We start from the raw sequence: 18,432 nt of genomic DNA, 5'->3' as shown, positions 1-18,432 counted from the left end.
GTCTATGATTGTGACTGCTACGCTTTGACAGAAATAAAAAATAATAGAGGAAAACTCAAAACGTCACAGAAAAAATTGATCGTTCATTCACCGCTGTAATGATTACAATATCTTTGTTGTTTACGATAAAAATAATCAATGAAAATTCTGCAAAATCATAATAAACGATTTGCAAAGCGTAGGTGGTGCATAATGTGCAATAAAACAGAAGAAGGAAAAAAGCAGATTGTAAAAATAGACTACAAATAAACAGTAGTTGAAGTGGTAGTGTAAATATTTTTGTGGATTTTTGCATGAAATCATTGGATAATTGACTTTGTGATGTGCATAATCATAATTTCTAAGTGACTGGATAAAGAACCCATCGTTATAACAGCTTTTTGGTAAGTTTTAAGAGAAAATACGTTTAATTCAAGCCATTTATGATTCATCGTCATTTCATAAGGTTATTGGCTACGTGAGTTTACAAGACAAACAGGAAGGCTTCGGCCTGTGCTCAACATATTAATTCCAGTTCTTTTTATGCATTCTTAATCGGCAGATGCTAAAATGAATCTTATAAATAGTTATCTAGATGTTCAAAGCTGAGTTTCACAACTTTGTAAGTGTTTAATAACAAACAAAAGAATGTTCGTCTTCGTATTATCCTACACACGCTCCGCGTTCTATTTGATGTTAAAAACGATCAAAACGCTGAAAATGCCTCCTATTTTGAGCGTTTTGATCGTTTTTAACATCAAATGGAATGTGGGGATGATGTACTTTTAAGAACTTTTTCTTTATTTATATATTATTATGTTACTGTACTTGGAAATCTTTAAAAAATTGTATCAATTATATTTTGTATTGCCAATATTATTCTACTAACTATAAAACTGTAAGTTCTAACTTTCATAATTTTTGATTACATATTATGTATATTCTCTTTGATTTTTTTACTTTACATTTGTCTTTGAAATGCACAAATAAATAAGTGATCAGTAATCACTACAAATTAATTGTTTTTTCAGTGATGAATGATGAAATTCTTAACATTTTTGTATAAAAACAACCTTCTTTTTAAGTGTTTATATTAAAACAGGACTGGAGCCAATATTCAATATAATTTTTTAAATAATAGAACATAATATTTCATTCATTTCATTTCATTTACATGTTGCTGTATACTGGCCAATGCCATTAATTGTCTTTGTAGCCAATGAACTGTTTTCTGTCTTTCATAATCATTAATCAATTTACTGCTACAATAAAGGAACACACCCATAATTCAGTCTGTGCTTGATAATTTTTGTGACTACCCTACAATTCATAATATGAGTCAATTTTTAATTTCTGCAGTGGTATAATGCAAAGAAAATATTAATTCTGAAATAATTTAATAAATAAAAAGAAAAATATAAAAATACACAAATGACAACATCATTAATTTCAATAAAGGAACACACTCATAATTCAGTCTGTGCTTGATAATTTTTGTGACTACCCTACAATTCACAATATGAGTCAATTTTTAATTTCTGCAGTGGTATAATGCAAAGAAAATATTAATTCTGAAATAATTTAATAAATAAAAAGAAAAATATAAAAATACACAAATGACAACATCATTAATTTGTTTTAGGAAAGAAATTGAGAAGAAAGAAGGAACTAATGGTATGTATCACCTTTTTTGATTATAAATTATTGTCATACAGTTTATGTGTGTGATTTTTTAGGTTCATGCTATCGTTTTTATATTGATAATATATTGCTTTCCTTGCGCTCACATGTTATGCATTTTTTGGATTCAAAATAATATTGATAGGTTATAAAATCATACCTCTACAGACCACATGTAAGTTGGTTAGAGCATCATGCTAATAACACAAATGTCGCAGGTTTGATCCCCTCATGACGAAACTTTTTTCATATTTTTTTGCTAGATCAATCTACTGAGTGTTTATTATAAAACACTACACGCAATGTCAATTATCGTTAGTACAAAAGATCTTGCATGTCATATCCCATAATGTTTTAATTTTTAATACTACCAAATTATTTAGATTTTAATACAGCATCAGCTGTTTATTCATATCATGTCCTGCCACCTTTTCTTTTACTCATATGAAAAATAAGGTAGATAACATAATATTGAGTTAACTCAATTTAACCCATCAATCCCCAAGCGGCACCCGGCTGCGCATAACAAATGAAAATCTATTGTGTCTGCGATTCCCACGATCGAGGTATTTCCACGCTTTGGTGACATTACAACTTATGACTTAGCAATCAACTCAACATTTAACAGAGTTGTTCACAATCTATTTCGCAATTTTACATGAGATGAACTAAGAAAGTAATAACTAAGTAAGCTAGACTTATACGGTATACCTGACACTTATCAAAAAGTTGTGCAATAAGCTCCTGAAGAAATAAGATACCGACTTTACATTTTAAATTTATTTTAGAAGACCAAAATATTATTGTTGCCATTATAACTTATAAGTCATAATTCTTGCATTCTTTCTAATATAGAAAGTTTGTGACTACTCTGTTGTTATTGCTCTTAATTAAGTTTAGGATGGTGATAGTATGTAAATACTATCAAGTGGTCAACATGTAAATGTTGACTGACCACTTTAAAAGAAAAAAATTAGCTTTCCCTTTGCATGTATGACACCTCACTAAGCATATGTTTTTCTATCTTTAAGCATCAATTTCTGATTTCTAAAGTTTTTTAAAAAGATTTATCTAGTGCTTTTGATTGGCTATCTTCAAAATTTTAACCAATCAACTACACTGTTGAAAGGTAAACTCCTGTCAGAAAAACTTTAGAAACGGTAAAAACAGTCACCGGTGACCGAGACACAATAGAAATTCTATTGTGTCTTGTTTTTCCACGATCGCGAGTTAATTAAGAGGATACACCAGGGGCTAGAGAAATGAAAAAAAAGTACGTGTAATATCTATAGCTGTCCCCCTTACCTCAAGCCTATACCGCAGAAAACGATAGAGACAACTGCAGAAAATCAACGATTCGTTGTCCCCTGATTCCTTCTCCAAAACTTAACCGATTTAAGTACTTTTTTTTACTAAAGATTAAAGAAAGGCTTGAGCTGTGTTCCTATGTTTTGCCTTTTTTTGTATAATCTAGCCAAAATCTGTTTTCTGGACGTTTGAATACAGCGGAAAATCTGGCCATTTTTTTGGGGTTTTTGAACGTTCATATCTTATTTAATAATTAAATTATGAAAAAAGGGAAAACATAGGAACATTGTATTAGTGGCCGTAGATATTCAGGAAAAAAATTATAACTTTACTAGCATTATCCAGGGAGGAAACAGGGGACAGCGTTTGTATGGAAAAAAGGGCGGTGTGGACTCCTCTTAAGATTGCAATCAATCCATCTTCATCCAGCTCCAATAATATTTTTCGTAGCACTTATCACAGTAATAAAATAAATAAAAGAAAAAATATACTTAACTTTTTTTGCTGGAGTGTTACAAGTATGTACTATCACTTTTTAGCTTACACCTATCCTAAGAATTTATATATTCTAGTCCTGCCACATGCTTCATAGTAAGGCATACTTTATGGCATGGGTTCCCAAACTTTAAATACTAATGTAAACGAACCCCTAACAAATATATTTCATTTTGCCCTCTTCTCGAACACAATATCCCCTTCTCTCTTTCTCCCTAAATCTTCCCTTGGAGTCCTTTGGTACAAACTGTCCCCCAATTTATGCTAAACTCATACTGACTGCTTTTAGAAAAGTGCGTGAGATGAAAGGCTATATTCTCATAATAATATAATGTCAATGTAACTGTGATATAATTTTGAAGTAAGAGAATGAAGTATGGTCTGGTATGGTATATAAAGTAATTGTGTGGAAGCTCAGGGACTATACAGAAGTATACCATAGAATACATTATACTTGCTGATGCTGATGCTTAACAGTTAGCTTAATAATAAAAATAATAAATTTATTTATTCACAAAAAATACAGCTTTACAAAAACATTGGTGGAGATTTCTATTAAGTACAGACTTGTGCCAGATATCTCCGCAAATTGCCGCTTGCCGCCATACTACCGTAGATAGGTTTTGTCTTTAGTAAAATCTATCTGTGATTTTTTACTCTTTCGCATTTCTACTGCCATGCTAAGATTTTGGGGGTCCCGCGGAGCACACTTTGGGAAGCCCTGGTGTACCGTAGTGTATAGTACCCCCGGGCCGGTCGGGCACGGCAGGAATGTTCGTAAAACCGTGCGCGTCTATTTATAACGTCATGTCCTTGTTTTTAATTTCACCCGTCTGAAAATAGCGTTTTCCATTCTGAGCTAATGACTCGCCTGGTTATACCGGTATGGGCGACGCTCTTTGTTGTTTATATTATAGATTTTTTTAGTGATGTAAAGTAATAGCGAATCGATTTAGCGGTTTTAGAAGAAGTAACAGACACACAGTTTTTATTTTCGTATATTCATAATATTAACACGGTATGGATTAGTTAGTAGATGCAAAACATAATATTATACAAATCATTGCGCTACGTTATAACTTATATATGTACGTAGTTTTCTACGAAAAAGAAATCAACGCGCTATTATAGATGACTACGGATATCGGAACCCTGCTTTAGGTGTAACCTGAGTTTGAGGAGGTGGGGTGAGGACCTGGCGCAGGCCCAGTACGGTCAACGTACTGCTCAGGCTCTGCGTCCAGAGAAAACCCTCACCTTCCGCCTCACACAGGTACTCACCGGACACGGATGCTTCGGTGCGTACTTGTGTAAGGTCGCAAGGAGGGAGCCTACGCCAGCCTGCCATGAGTGCGGCGCTGCGGAGGACACGGCCCAGCACACCCTCGAGGTGTGTGATCGTTGGGCCGTGCAGCGCCATGGTCTCATGGCGGTGCTTGGGCGGGACCTCTCGCTCTCGAGCATGGTTCGCTGCATGCTCAAGAGCGATGAGGCCTGGCAGGCGGCGGTCTCTTACTGCGAAATCGTCCTTTCGCAGAAAGAGGCCGCGGAGCGGAACAGAGAGGATGACCCATCCTCCGTTCCGCTCCGCCGGCGTAGGACGGGAGTGCGGAGGCGTCGTTATGCGAACCTCCAAACTTTCGTCTAATCCGGGGCTCCGGGCAAGGATGGGAACCTGCCCGGCTTAGCTAGTCCCGGCGCCGAGGGGAACACTTTAGTTTGCCTAAGCGTTCCCGAACGTTGGTGGAAGTCCGGTCCCTTTGAGGTAGACCGGCCGGTCGTGGAGGGAGTCCTGTGTTAGACAGATCCAGGACATCCCTCCGTATACGGCTGAAGGCAAACCGCAAGTGGTTTTAGTGGGTAAGAGTCCCACATACCCCCGGGGTGCTTCAGCCAACTGAGGCACATCCCCAACCTGTAACCTGAGTCCTGACACGACTTGGCCGGTTTTTAAGATTCCGTAGTCAACAAGGAACCCTTATAGTTTCGGTCTTTCCATCCGTCTGTCTGTTCGTCTGTCCGTCCGTCCGTTTGTCTGTCCGCGATTTTGCTCAGAGACTATAGGACCCACAAAGCTGTAATTCCCCCCCCCTCGCCAGCTAAACGGTTGCTTCTGGAAATGTGAAAAAATTGACGGGAGTAGGAAATATGCTGAATTTAAAAGGAATACTATCACGGCTAATAAGACTTAATAAGTTTTGAGTAATAGTCGATCAACTAAAAAAAATGTATTCGGAGAAGTATAAAGGAACTTTTCGTTCAAATTCCTTTGAACGAATTACGGAACTGAGATGATGTTGTTAGTAGTGAAAAACTGAAAACACGTTATAAATGTACATTCATTGACAATAATCCATATACCTACAAAACTTATCAAAAACTAGCAGTAGGTTAAAGTACTACGGAACTCTAAAGCGTGGCCCAACACGTACTTTGCCGGTTTTTTCATTGCTGCTTGTACATGAGAAGAAGAGCACATTTTTGTAATTTTAATAATTTATAATTACAAAAATTTAACTCAATACTTTATTAAACACGACCATGGCAATTGGAGATGATAGTAAGTATACTTAAAAGAATTTATTTTTATCCAATTGGTCAAAGTGTAATAAAATAACGGAAGCAATTTATTAAGATGTAGAATTTATTGTTCCTGAGTCCTGACACAAACATCTTTTCCGAGTCGCATCTTAGAACATTATTATTGGACTCCTACAGAGTTCTTGGCGCGGCGACCATAAAGTAAAAACTATAATGCTTTACTGCCGAGTTAATATTTTAATGTTTAAAATGGGTAATTGTACTTATTTATTGCTGGTTTTCAATAATTATTAATGAGGTGATTTTATAGTAAAGATTTGGTTGGCAAACGATGTAGCTGAGTTTCTACTCCTTTTTATCCGACTTCAAAAACGGAGGTTTCTCGTGTTTTTTTTTTTGTTTGTTCACGGATAACTTCGTGGTTAATGAACCGATTTTGATAATGATTAGGAAGTATAGTTTGCAGCCGTTGTTTTTGTTAACATTTTTATTTTATTGATAGTTGGATGAATTTAAGGCCAAAAATATTAAACATGTTTAAAATTATCTTATATTTGAAATGAGTCTTGTATAATATATTTAGTACCTGGATGACCGAGCTTTGCTCGGTATAGCAAACACTCATTGACTTCGTGTTAATTAATAACGCCATCTGCTGGTCGTTAAAACAATTAGTTGCTAACAAAATAGTATTATTATTCGCCAATAGATGTCAGGAAGAGTCATATTTTTCAGTTTATCGATTATCGATAAAACACGAATAAAAAGACATTTTCTGAAAATGATTCCTAGCTAGACCGTTTATCGCCCCCGAAACCCCCTAAATACTAAATTTCATGAAAATCGTTGGAGCCGATTCCGAGATTCCAATTATATATACAGTGTGTAACAAAAATAAGTGATAACACTTTAGCGTGTGTACGTGTTCCTTGTAGATACATCCTGTATATGTTACGCTCAAAAACAGTGAAACAGCCACGACGCGGAATTCGCGTCGTGGCTCTAATGAAAACGGCCACGACGCGTTTTGGCAATCACAAAAAACCATAACGCGAAATTCGTGTCGTGGCTGATATGCTATTCGTTTTTCTTGATTTGTTCTTGATTGATTAATCGTCCATAGGTATGGAAGATTATATTTGAATTACCACGCGTACTACAAAATATTTTTTCTTTTACTAAATCACTGCATAACGTGTTTATCATTATTATTTATAAAATATCCATAACCAGCGCCAGACAGACAGACAGTAATAATATTAGCACGGACATTATGGAACTATGAATATTTTTAAATAATAATGAAAAACACGTTATGCAGTGATTTAGTAACAGAAAAAATATTTTGTAGTACGCGTGGTAATTTAAATATAATCTTTCATACCTACGGACGATTAATCAATCAAGAACAAATCAAGAAAAACGAATAGCATATCAGCCACGACACGAATTTCGCGTTATGGTCTTTTTGTGATTGCCAGAACGCGTCGTGGCCGTTTTTATTAGAGCCACGACGCGAATTTCGCGACGTGGCTGTTTCACTGTGACTACAACGCGTTGTGAGCCAATTTTTCGCTCATTGAGCGATTTCGGTCTTTGAGCGTAACATATATATACTTATACAAGAATTGCTCGTTTAAAGATATAAGGTAAATAAACGATATTTCAATAGTGGCAGCAAATCCAATTTTGTGAGAAAGGAGGCTTCATTACTTATCGTGACAAGATTTATATTTTAAATTGACCACCTCGTCAGCCATTATTTGATGAACAAAAAACAGTGAAACTTTGTATGATTGTTTAAATGTGTATCTGTAAATCTGTCGCGCGTTTCCGTCTGTTTGTCAGTTTGTTACGAGAGCAGTGCATGTGCTTAATGTCAGGTGTCGTCGACCTTTGGCACCATTTAAAGTTTAATCATCATCATCTTCATGCATGGCCAATGGCCATTGGCCACCATAGAAAATAACATTATGTCAGTTAAGACTTAATAAGATATTATGTATCACCTTTACGTACATGGTACGGTATATATCCAGTGTCCACCATAGAAATGGTTTCTGTAATGCGGTAGACCGTAAAATAGATTTGTATAGAGATAAGTTATATGTATATGATACTAGACGTTCCGTGCGGCTTCGCCCGCGTAAATAAGATATTTCACAGACAAATTAGTCCACAAAAAATAGTATATGATCCTTCACGTGGTCTACTTATTTTTTTTTTGTTATCTGTGCCAAATAATAGAAAAATTGCTCCAGTAGTTCGTGAGATAAGCCGTTTAAAATAATTTCCCCCCGTTTCTCTCTTTCGAACTACTGGAGCAATTTTTATGTTATTTGGCACAGATAAGAAATAGACCACGTGAAGGATCATAGGCTATTTTTTTGTGGACTAATTTGTCTGTGAAATATCTGATTTACGCGGGCGAAGCGATTAATATAAAATATCTAGATCTTATGCTATTGACACTATAATTAATAAGCATCAGTGTAATTAAAAGCTCGTGAAAGGTTGGCGATCCCTGACTCATTGTATACAGATGACGGGCAGACAGCGGGACAATACAACAATACAACACAAAACAATGTCATCTGGAACATCTTTGATAACAATAATACATGGTAATGTTATCTGAATAGTTGTATCCTACTGGACATTACATATTTTGGGAGTAACTGACTGTTTTTTAGGGTTCCGGAGTCAAAAAGAAACCCTTATAGTTTCGGTCTGTCCGTCCGTCCGTCTCTCCGTCTGTCCGTCTGTCCGCGGTTTTGCTCAGAGACTATAGGATCTACAAAGGTGTAATTTGGCATGAATTCACATGATGCCGACAAAATGGTACATAAAATCTTAAAAAAATATTTTTTATAGTACCCTCCCTACACATCAAGCGGGGATGAATATTTTTTTCGCGTCCACCCCATTGTGTGGGATCATGTAGGACATGTCGTTGGATAGGTTTTTAAAAATATTATGAGTATTTATAGATCATTTTCCGATTTAGGGATCCGTTTGTGAAATATTAAGTTTTAAAGTGGAAAAAATCGTTAGAGTCCAGTGTCCCCCACTTGTACCAGCTAAACGGTTGCTTCTGGAAATGTGAAAAAATTCTCGGGAGTAGGAAATATGCTGAATTTAAAAGGAAAACTATCACGGCTAAGTTTTTCAGTTATAGTCGATCAACTAAAAAAAATGTTACATTCGACGAAGTATAAAGGAACTTTTCCTTCAAATTCCTCTGAACGCAACTGAGATGATGTTGTTAGTAGTGTTAAACACGTTATAAATGTACATTCATTGACCATACAAAAATTATCAAAAACTAGCGGTACTACGGAACCCTATATTGCGCGCGGCCCGACACGCACTAGTTTTAATTTCAATCCAGAAATTTCTCGTACAACGATGTATCCAGATTCATCAAAATTAGTTTTGTGTTTTTTGCGTACTAACACACTAATGTTATAAATGCGAAAGATTGTCTATCTGTCTGTACCTCTTCACGTCCAAACCGTTAAATTGATTTTGCTGAAATTTAATATAGAGATACTTTGAATCCCGGAAAAGGACATAGGATACCTTTTATGCCAAAAAAAATTACGCTTCTGGGCGTCCGCGTCAGCTAGATGAGTATAAACTCTCTCTTTCTCTAAATAAAAGTGCTACGACTCAGAAATATCCTTGCTGGGGTTTAAGGCGTATTTTAAGACTTTGCATTACTAAGGGCCTGTTTCACCACTTCCTGATAAGTGCCGGTAAGGCTATCCACAACTTATCTGACAGATACTCTATACTCTGTTTGTCAGATAAGTTGTGGATAGCCTATCCGGCACTTATCAGGAAGTGGTGAAACAGCCCCTTAATCATCTTGATACTTGATAGTTAATACTTCCTCGATACCGATGCTGTATATTACACACTCTTGCGCGGCCTGTGTGTCTACAGAAAATCTGTGGACACCATGTTAGGCTCTACGGTCGGATAATAATGATCTATTCACGACAGCTGGATGTCCTAGGTGAAAGGCAGCGTGTAGTCCTCCAACGTCTTATACTTTAAATGAGATGATTTCTACTATATTATCTAATCTCGAGAATGGCTACCACCTCCATGGCATTTAGCCAGGTTATGGCAGAAAAAAATGAGTCTATGTTTCGTGTTTCATCCCTCGGAAACCGCATTTTATTAAGTTGTTCCTCTGAACTCTCCCAGGTACTGAAATTAAAAGTCGATATTGATAATTTTTAGAAGGGATCCCCGTGCCCTTCGAGATGCACGCAGCTAGGGGCAGCATCGATTTTTGACACCCTCGCGGGAGTACGAGGGTTTCGGGGCGAGGGGAGGGGAAGCAAGATGGCCGACGTCCTGAACCTGCCTCACGCGCACTCGCCCCAAGGTCACGAGCGCCATGTGCTTATTTATACCTTATTCGCCCAAAATACTGCAGCGGCTGTCTCTTTCGCACATAGTGCATACACTGCATTAAATAACAACCTTGGAACTGCAGGGATAAGGTCTGAAATTGGTTGTGAGGATGCACATCTTGCGTTCCCCTCGCGCCGCGCCTACGCTGCCCGTGAAAGTCTCATAATGCCCACTCAATACAAATAGTGATTCCTACCATGATTTTAGGGTTGTCGCTACTGTGTTATATTGGGTAAATAAAATCTTAATTATATCTTTTAAAGTTGTTCTTATGTAATGCAGGCTGCATTAATGTATTTTTCTGATTCGGTAGATTTTTTGTATAATGTTTGTAGCTGAATGAAAAGGTACACAAAATTTTTATCGAGAGAAAAAACTCAAAAATAAATAATAAAAAACTTTATTGGTTGCTCAACTATTTCTAAAGAGACAAATCACTAAGTTTACTAAAATCACAAATTGATAAATGGATTCTAAGAAAAATTGCAAAGCACAAAAACAACCAATCAATAACAAAATTGTTGAGCTCAAAATAGACAAAAGACGCTAACGAGGCAACCCTAATCATAGCGAACCTCTTTTATCTAAATTATGGAAAATTTTGGAATGTGCCCTTATCTTGCGTCCCGCTTTATAGGGTGTATGTCTCCCTCTTCTAATGTCGAGGGTTGCGCTAGGGTAGCTCCCCACCGAATGTTTTCGGGATGGATTTTTTTCGCAACCCAAAATCTATATATATACAACCCGGTGCCGAAATCGTATACACAGTTAGATTAAGGATTTCACTCCGGAGGTTGTTTTTTGTGCGGTGGGGTCGTTTGTAGTGTTAAAAATGTTGTGATAATAATTAGTCTGTGCCAAAAGGATTTTTTCCCATCACTACGTAAGTCTGACGCTGGTGTCATCATAAGAAATAATATATAATTTGTTTATGTACGTCATTATGACTCTCCCTTTATGCCTCAACTGTTTGTGTGAATACGGATGACTCAGAGTTATCTGGCAGATTTGATGATTCTTGTTTTCTTTATGTTTCATTGATTATAGCTCTTTATTGAAAGTAATGATGATATTTGTGAAAAATGTTGGCATATATATAATATTCACAACATGAAAATAGTTTGACTGATCTTTAATTATTAAACAAAGCCCCAATTTCACCAACGACCTTTAAGTTAACGCTCGAATTAGTATCACGTTACCTCTTTCGTTTTTCATATGAATAAAAGGGAAGACATGACATTTTAACAAGCTGTTAACACTAACAGACGTTGGTGAAATTGGGGCTTAGGGATATTTAATTAACTAATTAGGAGAATTTTGAGACGGATGCCAGGCGTGACTTAGTTATTTTTATCACACATAGCAGATTTTGTAAAGAGATTGTTTTTGTATGTTGTTTAAGTTGTGAAATAACATATTATAGCACAAAATCCGGTTCAAGATGGTTATGGGTCTCAGAAAATATTCTCCATCATATTTTTTTGAACATTTTGTTGAATATTATAATATGTATTGATAATAATTATATATTAATGTTTTATATTATATTATATAAAAGACTTTGGACTGGGCTTTGCCCGTGGCTCCGCCCACGTAAAATAACGGTATCGTAAGGGGGTTTCCTTTCTGAGTTAAAAGCAGCACAATGTATTATTACTTATTACCAAGCTTAACAACTAGATTGGCAAATTTACCATTAATATATTTTTTTTGCGTGAAACCGTTACAAACATCCATTTATCAAACTTTAAAACTTGTAATTTAAGAAATGTGTATTTTTTTTTACAAAAGTAATCACTCTGCATCGTCGAAATAACAATAGGCATACAAAAGTAGTATAACTACAATAATTATACTCAGTTTTTTTTTTATCAGAGCTGCTTCATTTAAAAGTGCTAAGATGTAGAGACTAGAGCTTCTATAAAACAGCTGTTTCTTAATATTATAATAGGAAATGTCAAATAATAATCATACTAGCTGTTTGACCGAGCTTTGCTCGGTATCCGATGAAAATGACATTTTCTAGAAATTATTCCTAGCTAGTTCGATTTATCGCCCCCGAAACCCCCTATATACTAAATTTCACGAAAATCGTTGGAGCCGATTCCGAGATTCCAATTATATATATATACACAAGAATTGCTCGTTTCAAGATATAAGATTATGTGAATTCCATAGTACTCTGCTTCATATACTTACAGAATATCATAATATAACTGAGAATGTATGGTTACACAATAATATATTTAAATGAAAACAGTTAAGAAACCAAAGTTTTAACTTTCTATCTTTGTGGTAACATTTCTGTAATATCTACTTGTAACAATTTGGTCTGCACTTGTTTACTACCTGAGTCACAATAGCACGTTGAATAAGACCCACAACACAATACATCTAATCTGCGCCCTTCCTAGAAAGTCCACAATACAATATAACAATAAAACTTGCCTCCAGACTAAAAAATCTGGTGAGTTACAACCCTAATAATGAGTAGTTGGCTCAGATAATTTTTGCGTTATCTTTACTCATTACTTGGTTAAAGCTTAAAAAAGGCTACATAAAGAACCGGGGTAAAAAATAAAGTTGAATTTTGTTAATAAAGTTAAGTTAATTAAAAATTATTTGCTACTAAATATACATTAGTTAGATGACATCTATTATTATTTTCATTAAATGATCTAAAATATTATGTTTACATCCAAGTGTGCTACAGCAAAAAAGTTATTGACTTGCAGGCAAGGTTGAATGTCCAAATTGGCAACAATCAATGGCGTTTCCTCGCCGTAAAAGGCTTGAATTAATTAAAATTTATAATGAGAGAATAATAATAATTAGAATTACAAAATGCCTATCCAAAGCGTTTATATCACTTTCAGAATGTAATTATTTCGGAAATTAATTATTTAATTTTATCTTTTCCAGCTGTAAGCACGTGCCCAACAATGACGTCATTCGCAAACCTGTCGCGCACGGCCAGCAGCGTGCCGTCCACGTCGGCGGCGGCGTTCGGCGCCAACGGCTCCCCCGAGCGAGACAGCGATCTATCGCTGTTGCAGCTCCAGAACATGAGCCGCCTCAGCCTGCACTCCGGGGACTCGTCCAACTCCATACCCTCCATGCTCTTCGAGCCTTTCGGCCTGCCGTCCACCAGCAGTTCGGTCCAGAACGCCACCGTCAGCACCTCCGACTGCAACGGCGCCTCCAACGACAACAACGAGAACCACACCGAAGCATCCAGTGAGTCTATTCGAACTTCCCCCTCCCTATCTATAACGTGCAGCCGCTGCGAGCTCCTCACGCCTACCATCCGCTGCGTGGAGTGCAACGACATGTACTGTCACGACTGCTGCTACAAGCACCAGTCCGACTGCCAGATGTTCAACCACACCCTGTGGCCGATCCATCAGATATTCTCGTCCTACTCTAACGAGCGCGACCAGATGTACTGCGAGGTCCACTCGATGGCGGCCACGTTCTGCTGCACATCATGCACGGAGCTGATCTGCCACGAGTGCACGTCCTACTTCCACAAGGACCACTGCTACTCCCCTCTCAACGGGAACATAGACAACCGCGTCCTGTACGACATGAAGTCGCTGTTCCAAGCTAGCAAGACCAACACGAAAGCCATCAAATCGGCAATAGACAAGGCTATCGCGATGACCAAGGCTTACGAGAAGGAAACAAACGAGGCCAACATGAAAATAAAGAGTGCAATGCAGTACTTTGTGACGGCGATATACAACCGAGAGAAGTATTTACTGAGCCAGGTGGAGCAGATGCGCCAGACTAAGATGAACCAGCTGTCCGAGTACATGGACACGCTTCGTGGGATCCTCGCAGGTTTGTCACATACAAATGAGACTTTAGTGCGAAGCATTACATCTCAGGGAATCGACGTGAATGCCGCCAACGAGAGAGGTAAACAAGAAATCGAATCTTTCTCCACAACATTTCGTCGTTTTTGGGTAAACGAAGAAAGGATCGTTTTCATACCTCCCAATAAAGATCTAGCTTATCAGATAAGCAGACAGTGTAGTGTCCAATCTGTGCTGGTGAATCCCATGCGCTCTTTGAGTACTTCAGTCAGCGACCCTCCGCGCCAGCTGACACCGCGCCCGCCTCGATCTGAAAGTACGTTCTCACAGTGCACATCTTCCACTTCTTCGCTCAGCATAATACAACCTCCAAGATCTACGCGCACTGTATCACCTACTCTGTCACCACTGGACCTTAATTTTGCACGTGGAATCGGACAAGCTATACCAGGGTACAATCAAGTTGTCTCGATTAAACTTCCTCGTAGTAGCGTCTCCGGTTCCCCCATGTTTTCCTTCGGCCCCGAGGGCCCAGGGGAGGGTCAAGTTTCCCGGCCGTGGGGCCTGTGTATCGACAAGGATGGAAATTTTATCGTGGCAGATAGAAGAAATAACCGGATTCAAATATTCAATAGACAGGGAGATTTCAGGGGAATGTTCGGCACTAAAGGAAACGGACCCGGAGAATTCGAGCTGCCTGCCGGTATCACCACGGATCCATACGGCAGGATCATAGTCGTCGACAAAGATAACCACCGAGTCCAAATATTCACAGCCTCCGGCAGATTCCTTCTCAAGTTTGGATCGTTCGGACGAGACAGTGGACAGTTCCAGTACCCTTGGGATGTTGCGGTCAACTCGCTGGGGAACATCGCAGTCACCGATACTAGAAATCACAGAATCCAGTTGTTCTCCAGCGACGGAGCGTTCCTCACCAAGTTCGTGTTCGAAGGATTCAACCCGGCGCGGCTGCTAAAGGGGCCGACCACCCCGCGAGGCATCTGCTTCACTACCACCGGCAACATCGTCGTGTCCGACTTCGAGAACCATCGACTGCTCGTAGTAGACCCTACTCTCTCCAGAATTATATACTGCTTCGGACGCGAGGGCTCCAGCCTCGGCGAGTTCAACAGACCCTCGGGAATGATATGCGACGACAACGGAAACTTGATCGTGGCCGACTCCAAGAACCACAGACTCCTGGTCCTGAACGCGGAGCTGAGGATCATGCTCTCGGTGAACCTCAAGAGCCCCGGACTGGATGACAAGGACCGCCCGTGCGACGTGGCCCTCACCCCCGAGGGCTACCTGGTGGTCCTCTTCGAGACCCTCCCCGACAACGCCCGTGACTTCTACTATCACCGCAAACTCTACATTAAGGTATATTAAGTTTATGAAGATATTTTAAACATTATGGACGCCGAGTCCACATTTATTATAGTTTTATAAGTTGACATTTTAATGAACGGAAATGAAATCAGCTATGGTTTGCTCGGTGTGGCAATAATTTTATAGAGGTTATTTTTTTAAAGTTATTTGTTCGGTTTTTAGATCAATTTTTTGATAAATTCTATATAGATATGCTAGCCGCTGCCAAGCAGGGGTAGTCGAGATGTTGCTGAAAGTTTAGAATCTGACATCGTTTACATTGAATTCTGACGTATTTTTTGCCTTAAAATTAGCAGAATTTTTATTTTTAGCGTAACGAATACGAAACACTCCTAGGATAGTTAATTTTACGCGTAGGATCCTTCTACTTTAGGTCCCAAATTTCTGTCTGATTTTTGACTACGTAGCTACATAAGTTTTTACTTAGATTGGAAATATTACATTTACAAAATTTTGACTATTTCGAAATCTATCGACTGACTCTATTTAATTATTAGAATTTATACCGCTGTGTTCAATGACTATGTGTTCACTATTTAGGTTTAATATTAACGTTATATTAGGTCGTGCTTGTCTCGTTTTGTGGGCGCCACACGTTCGGAAGACTGCATCTATTTAGATTTCGCTTTTATCTTTCGTAGAGCCTTCAAGCTTCTTAGCCCTGTTCGACGCGGGGGCGAGGTCTAGTGTAGGAGGCATCGGGGCAATACGCATTTCTATTTAGAATATTCTTAAATACATTATCTTATTATAATTAGGAAATTTTATATATTTGGTACGTACTTAGCGCACGTTAGGACTAGGGAATTAGAGGGCGCGCTTGTAACCTTCGACCGAGTAAAGTCTGAGCTAACGAAAGTATTACGTAAGGTTTAAAATATAGTTCCAAGACTGAAGGATAAGATTCTCGTGCGTCGTTCGTAGGGGAGCTAGGCTTTGACGAATTCGACGAAAACCGATGCGTCACATAGCGTGCATCTATTTATGAGAAAAAATTAAATTAAATTATATTTTCTTTTGCATTGTGCCATTTAAATTAAATTATTACTTTATTGATTTCGAGTCGAGAGTCAAATATTATTATCTATGTTTATTTTTTTTTAACTCCAAAGTTTCGTTTTTGTGATTTTGCCAAGCAATTTCGCGCCCAATCGACGGGGGAGCGTCAGTCGCACCTCAAGACTTAAAACAATGGACCGGAGGTCGAATCGAGACTGGGGAGGGGTAATGTTAGATGTAAATAATGTAACCTGGTGTAACCGTGTAGCGGCCGGCCAACGCCGGCGCCGTATTTGATGCGATCAGTTGCGTTATGTTTTATTTTAGATTTATTTTGTTACGATATAATTTCTTCCGCTGAGTGCGGGCCGGGGGCTCCGAGCCGCGCCGGGCCGCAGCCGACTGTTAGTCTCTTAGCTATCACAGACGGTCCACTCTAAGTGGTCGACGATAAAGTCAAGATATATTTAGACGACTATGTGAAAAGCTGCCAGCTGCTGGCAGTAAAATGTACGTTTGTGATAAACCTGGGAATATTTGGATTGTGATGGGTAGTATAGTGACGTCGAGCGTGGACGCCGAGACCACCGGCATTCGTTGTCGCCTAACGAGAGATCGTAGAGTAGGTAGCGCTCGTGCTGTACGTGTGTAGTCGTAGGTTAGTGCAAATTCGTTGTAGGTTTTGGATATGTACCTCCAGCCGCGGCTTAGTGAATTAGGTAGCGATACTTCACGTACTAACATGTTCTAAACGTTTAGCTTCGATTGTATCCAAAATATATGATGAAAATTTAGTCTAGCTAATGTATAAGATAAACAGTATTTTTGTAAGTTAGTTAAGGATCCCAGCCAATGTTGATTCGTCCATGGTTTAAATTTAAAAAGTTTGCAAGCTGAAATGTTGTGGTCTTTGTAGCAGTTGTACCATGATTTAAAATTGCTATTCAATTTAGATTATATTATTATGATATGTATTAATTTGTGATTTATTAGAATTTACTGACAAGAACTATGTGACTCATAGTTTTAAAAATTTAAGTAATGTTTTTGAAAATAAAGTTTGTGACAACCCTAAAGGTTCTAAAATTTGAAAAATTTATTGTCATAATATTATTATCAATTTCACTTTTAAAATATTTTGTTTATGTATTTAATAATTTTATATATTTGCCAAACGCGTAATAGTTAAGGCAAATTTCCTAGTGATACAATATATGAAATAATTCTGTGAAGTTGTGATCGTAAAAATATTCTAAGAGCGCCTTCACAATACGTCGGAAGCAGTGCGGCTGCAGCGCTGCTGCCGCACTGCTTGCGACGTAATGTGAAGGCAGCCTAATAGTAGAGGATAACCACATCAAAAGATGCTAAGAAAATGATTTTTTCTTAGGCATTAATCATTATAATTGTTTGGGCATTCAGTCTAAAAGGAAATTAATAAAGTTTTGCAATATGTATATTGATACGTATAATTACAATAATTGAACTGTTTTTTGATCTCTTAATCCATCTATGTACTAACAACACTGGCTGGGATACATGGACTGTAATGGAACGATTAATGTTTGATGGCCGAGTTAGTCTGTGCGGGCGCCATCTTGGATCGCCCATAGACGAGTGATATCACTTGTATCACTTGTCAAAATGACAGCTCGGCGGGAATGTGTTCATGCGAATCTACCTCAATTTTAATATAAAGACTGAAACTTTTGGCGGTGGTGCAATCACCAGTAGTCTGTTGTCCTATTAGCTCTGTCTCTTCGTAATATTTACGTCCTATAGTGAAATTTTT

At 38.1% G+C, this 18,432-nt stretch overlaps 1 protein-coding gene across 3 annotated transcripts; it reads left to right on the top strand.

Annotated features, from left to right (window-relative positions):
- Positions 1 to 87: 87 nt before the first annotated feature.
- On the top strand, positions 88 to 17,730 carry LOC121737145 (protein wech). Of its 3 annotated transcripts, none has more exons than XM_042128712.1 (3): positions 88 to 383; positions 1,622 to 1,653; positions 13,357 to 17,730. In XM_042128712.1, exon 3 carries the CDS (start codon positions 13,377 to 13,379, stop codon positions 15,639 to 15,641), a length of 2,265 nt encoding a protein of 754 aa, XP_041984646.1. In that variant the 5' UTR covers positions 88 to 383; positions 1,622 to 1,653; positions 13,357 to 13,376; the 3' UTR covers positions 15,642 to 17,730. The 3 variants fall into 3 exon arrangements, with proteins under 3 accessions (XP_041984646.1, XP_041984647.1, XP_041984645.1); XM_042128713.1 differs by lacking the exon at positions 88 to 383 and adding an exon at positions 583 to 601; XM_042128711.1 differs by lacking the exon at positions 88 to 383 and having other exon boundaries at positions 1,570 to 1,653.
- Positions 17,731 to 18,432: the final 702 nt, after the last annotated feature.

This window comes from Aricia agestis, chromosome 20, assembly GCF_905147365.1.
Source record: "Aricia agestis chromosome 20, ilAriAges1.1, whole genome shotgun sequence".
Lineage (NCBI taxonomy): Eukaryota > Metazoa > Arthropoda > Insecta > Lepidoptera > Lycaenidae > Aricia > Aricia agestis.
The sequence above is the reverse complement of the archived record's forward strand: the minus strand, read 5'-3'. Positions and strand labels throughout refer to the sequence as shown.

What these genes read in the sequence shown, in the direction of transcription:
- LOC121737145 (XM_042128711.1), top strand. Translation starts at nt 1,596, where the DNA reads ATGACAACATCATTAATTTGTTTTAGGAAAGAAATTGAGAAGAAAGAA. An exon ending in GAAGAAAGAAGGAACTAATG is followed by an intron (nt 1,654 to 13,356) that starts GTATGTATCACC and finishes TATCTTTTCCAG; the next exon opens with CTGTAAGCACGTGCCCAACA.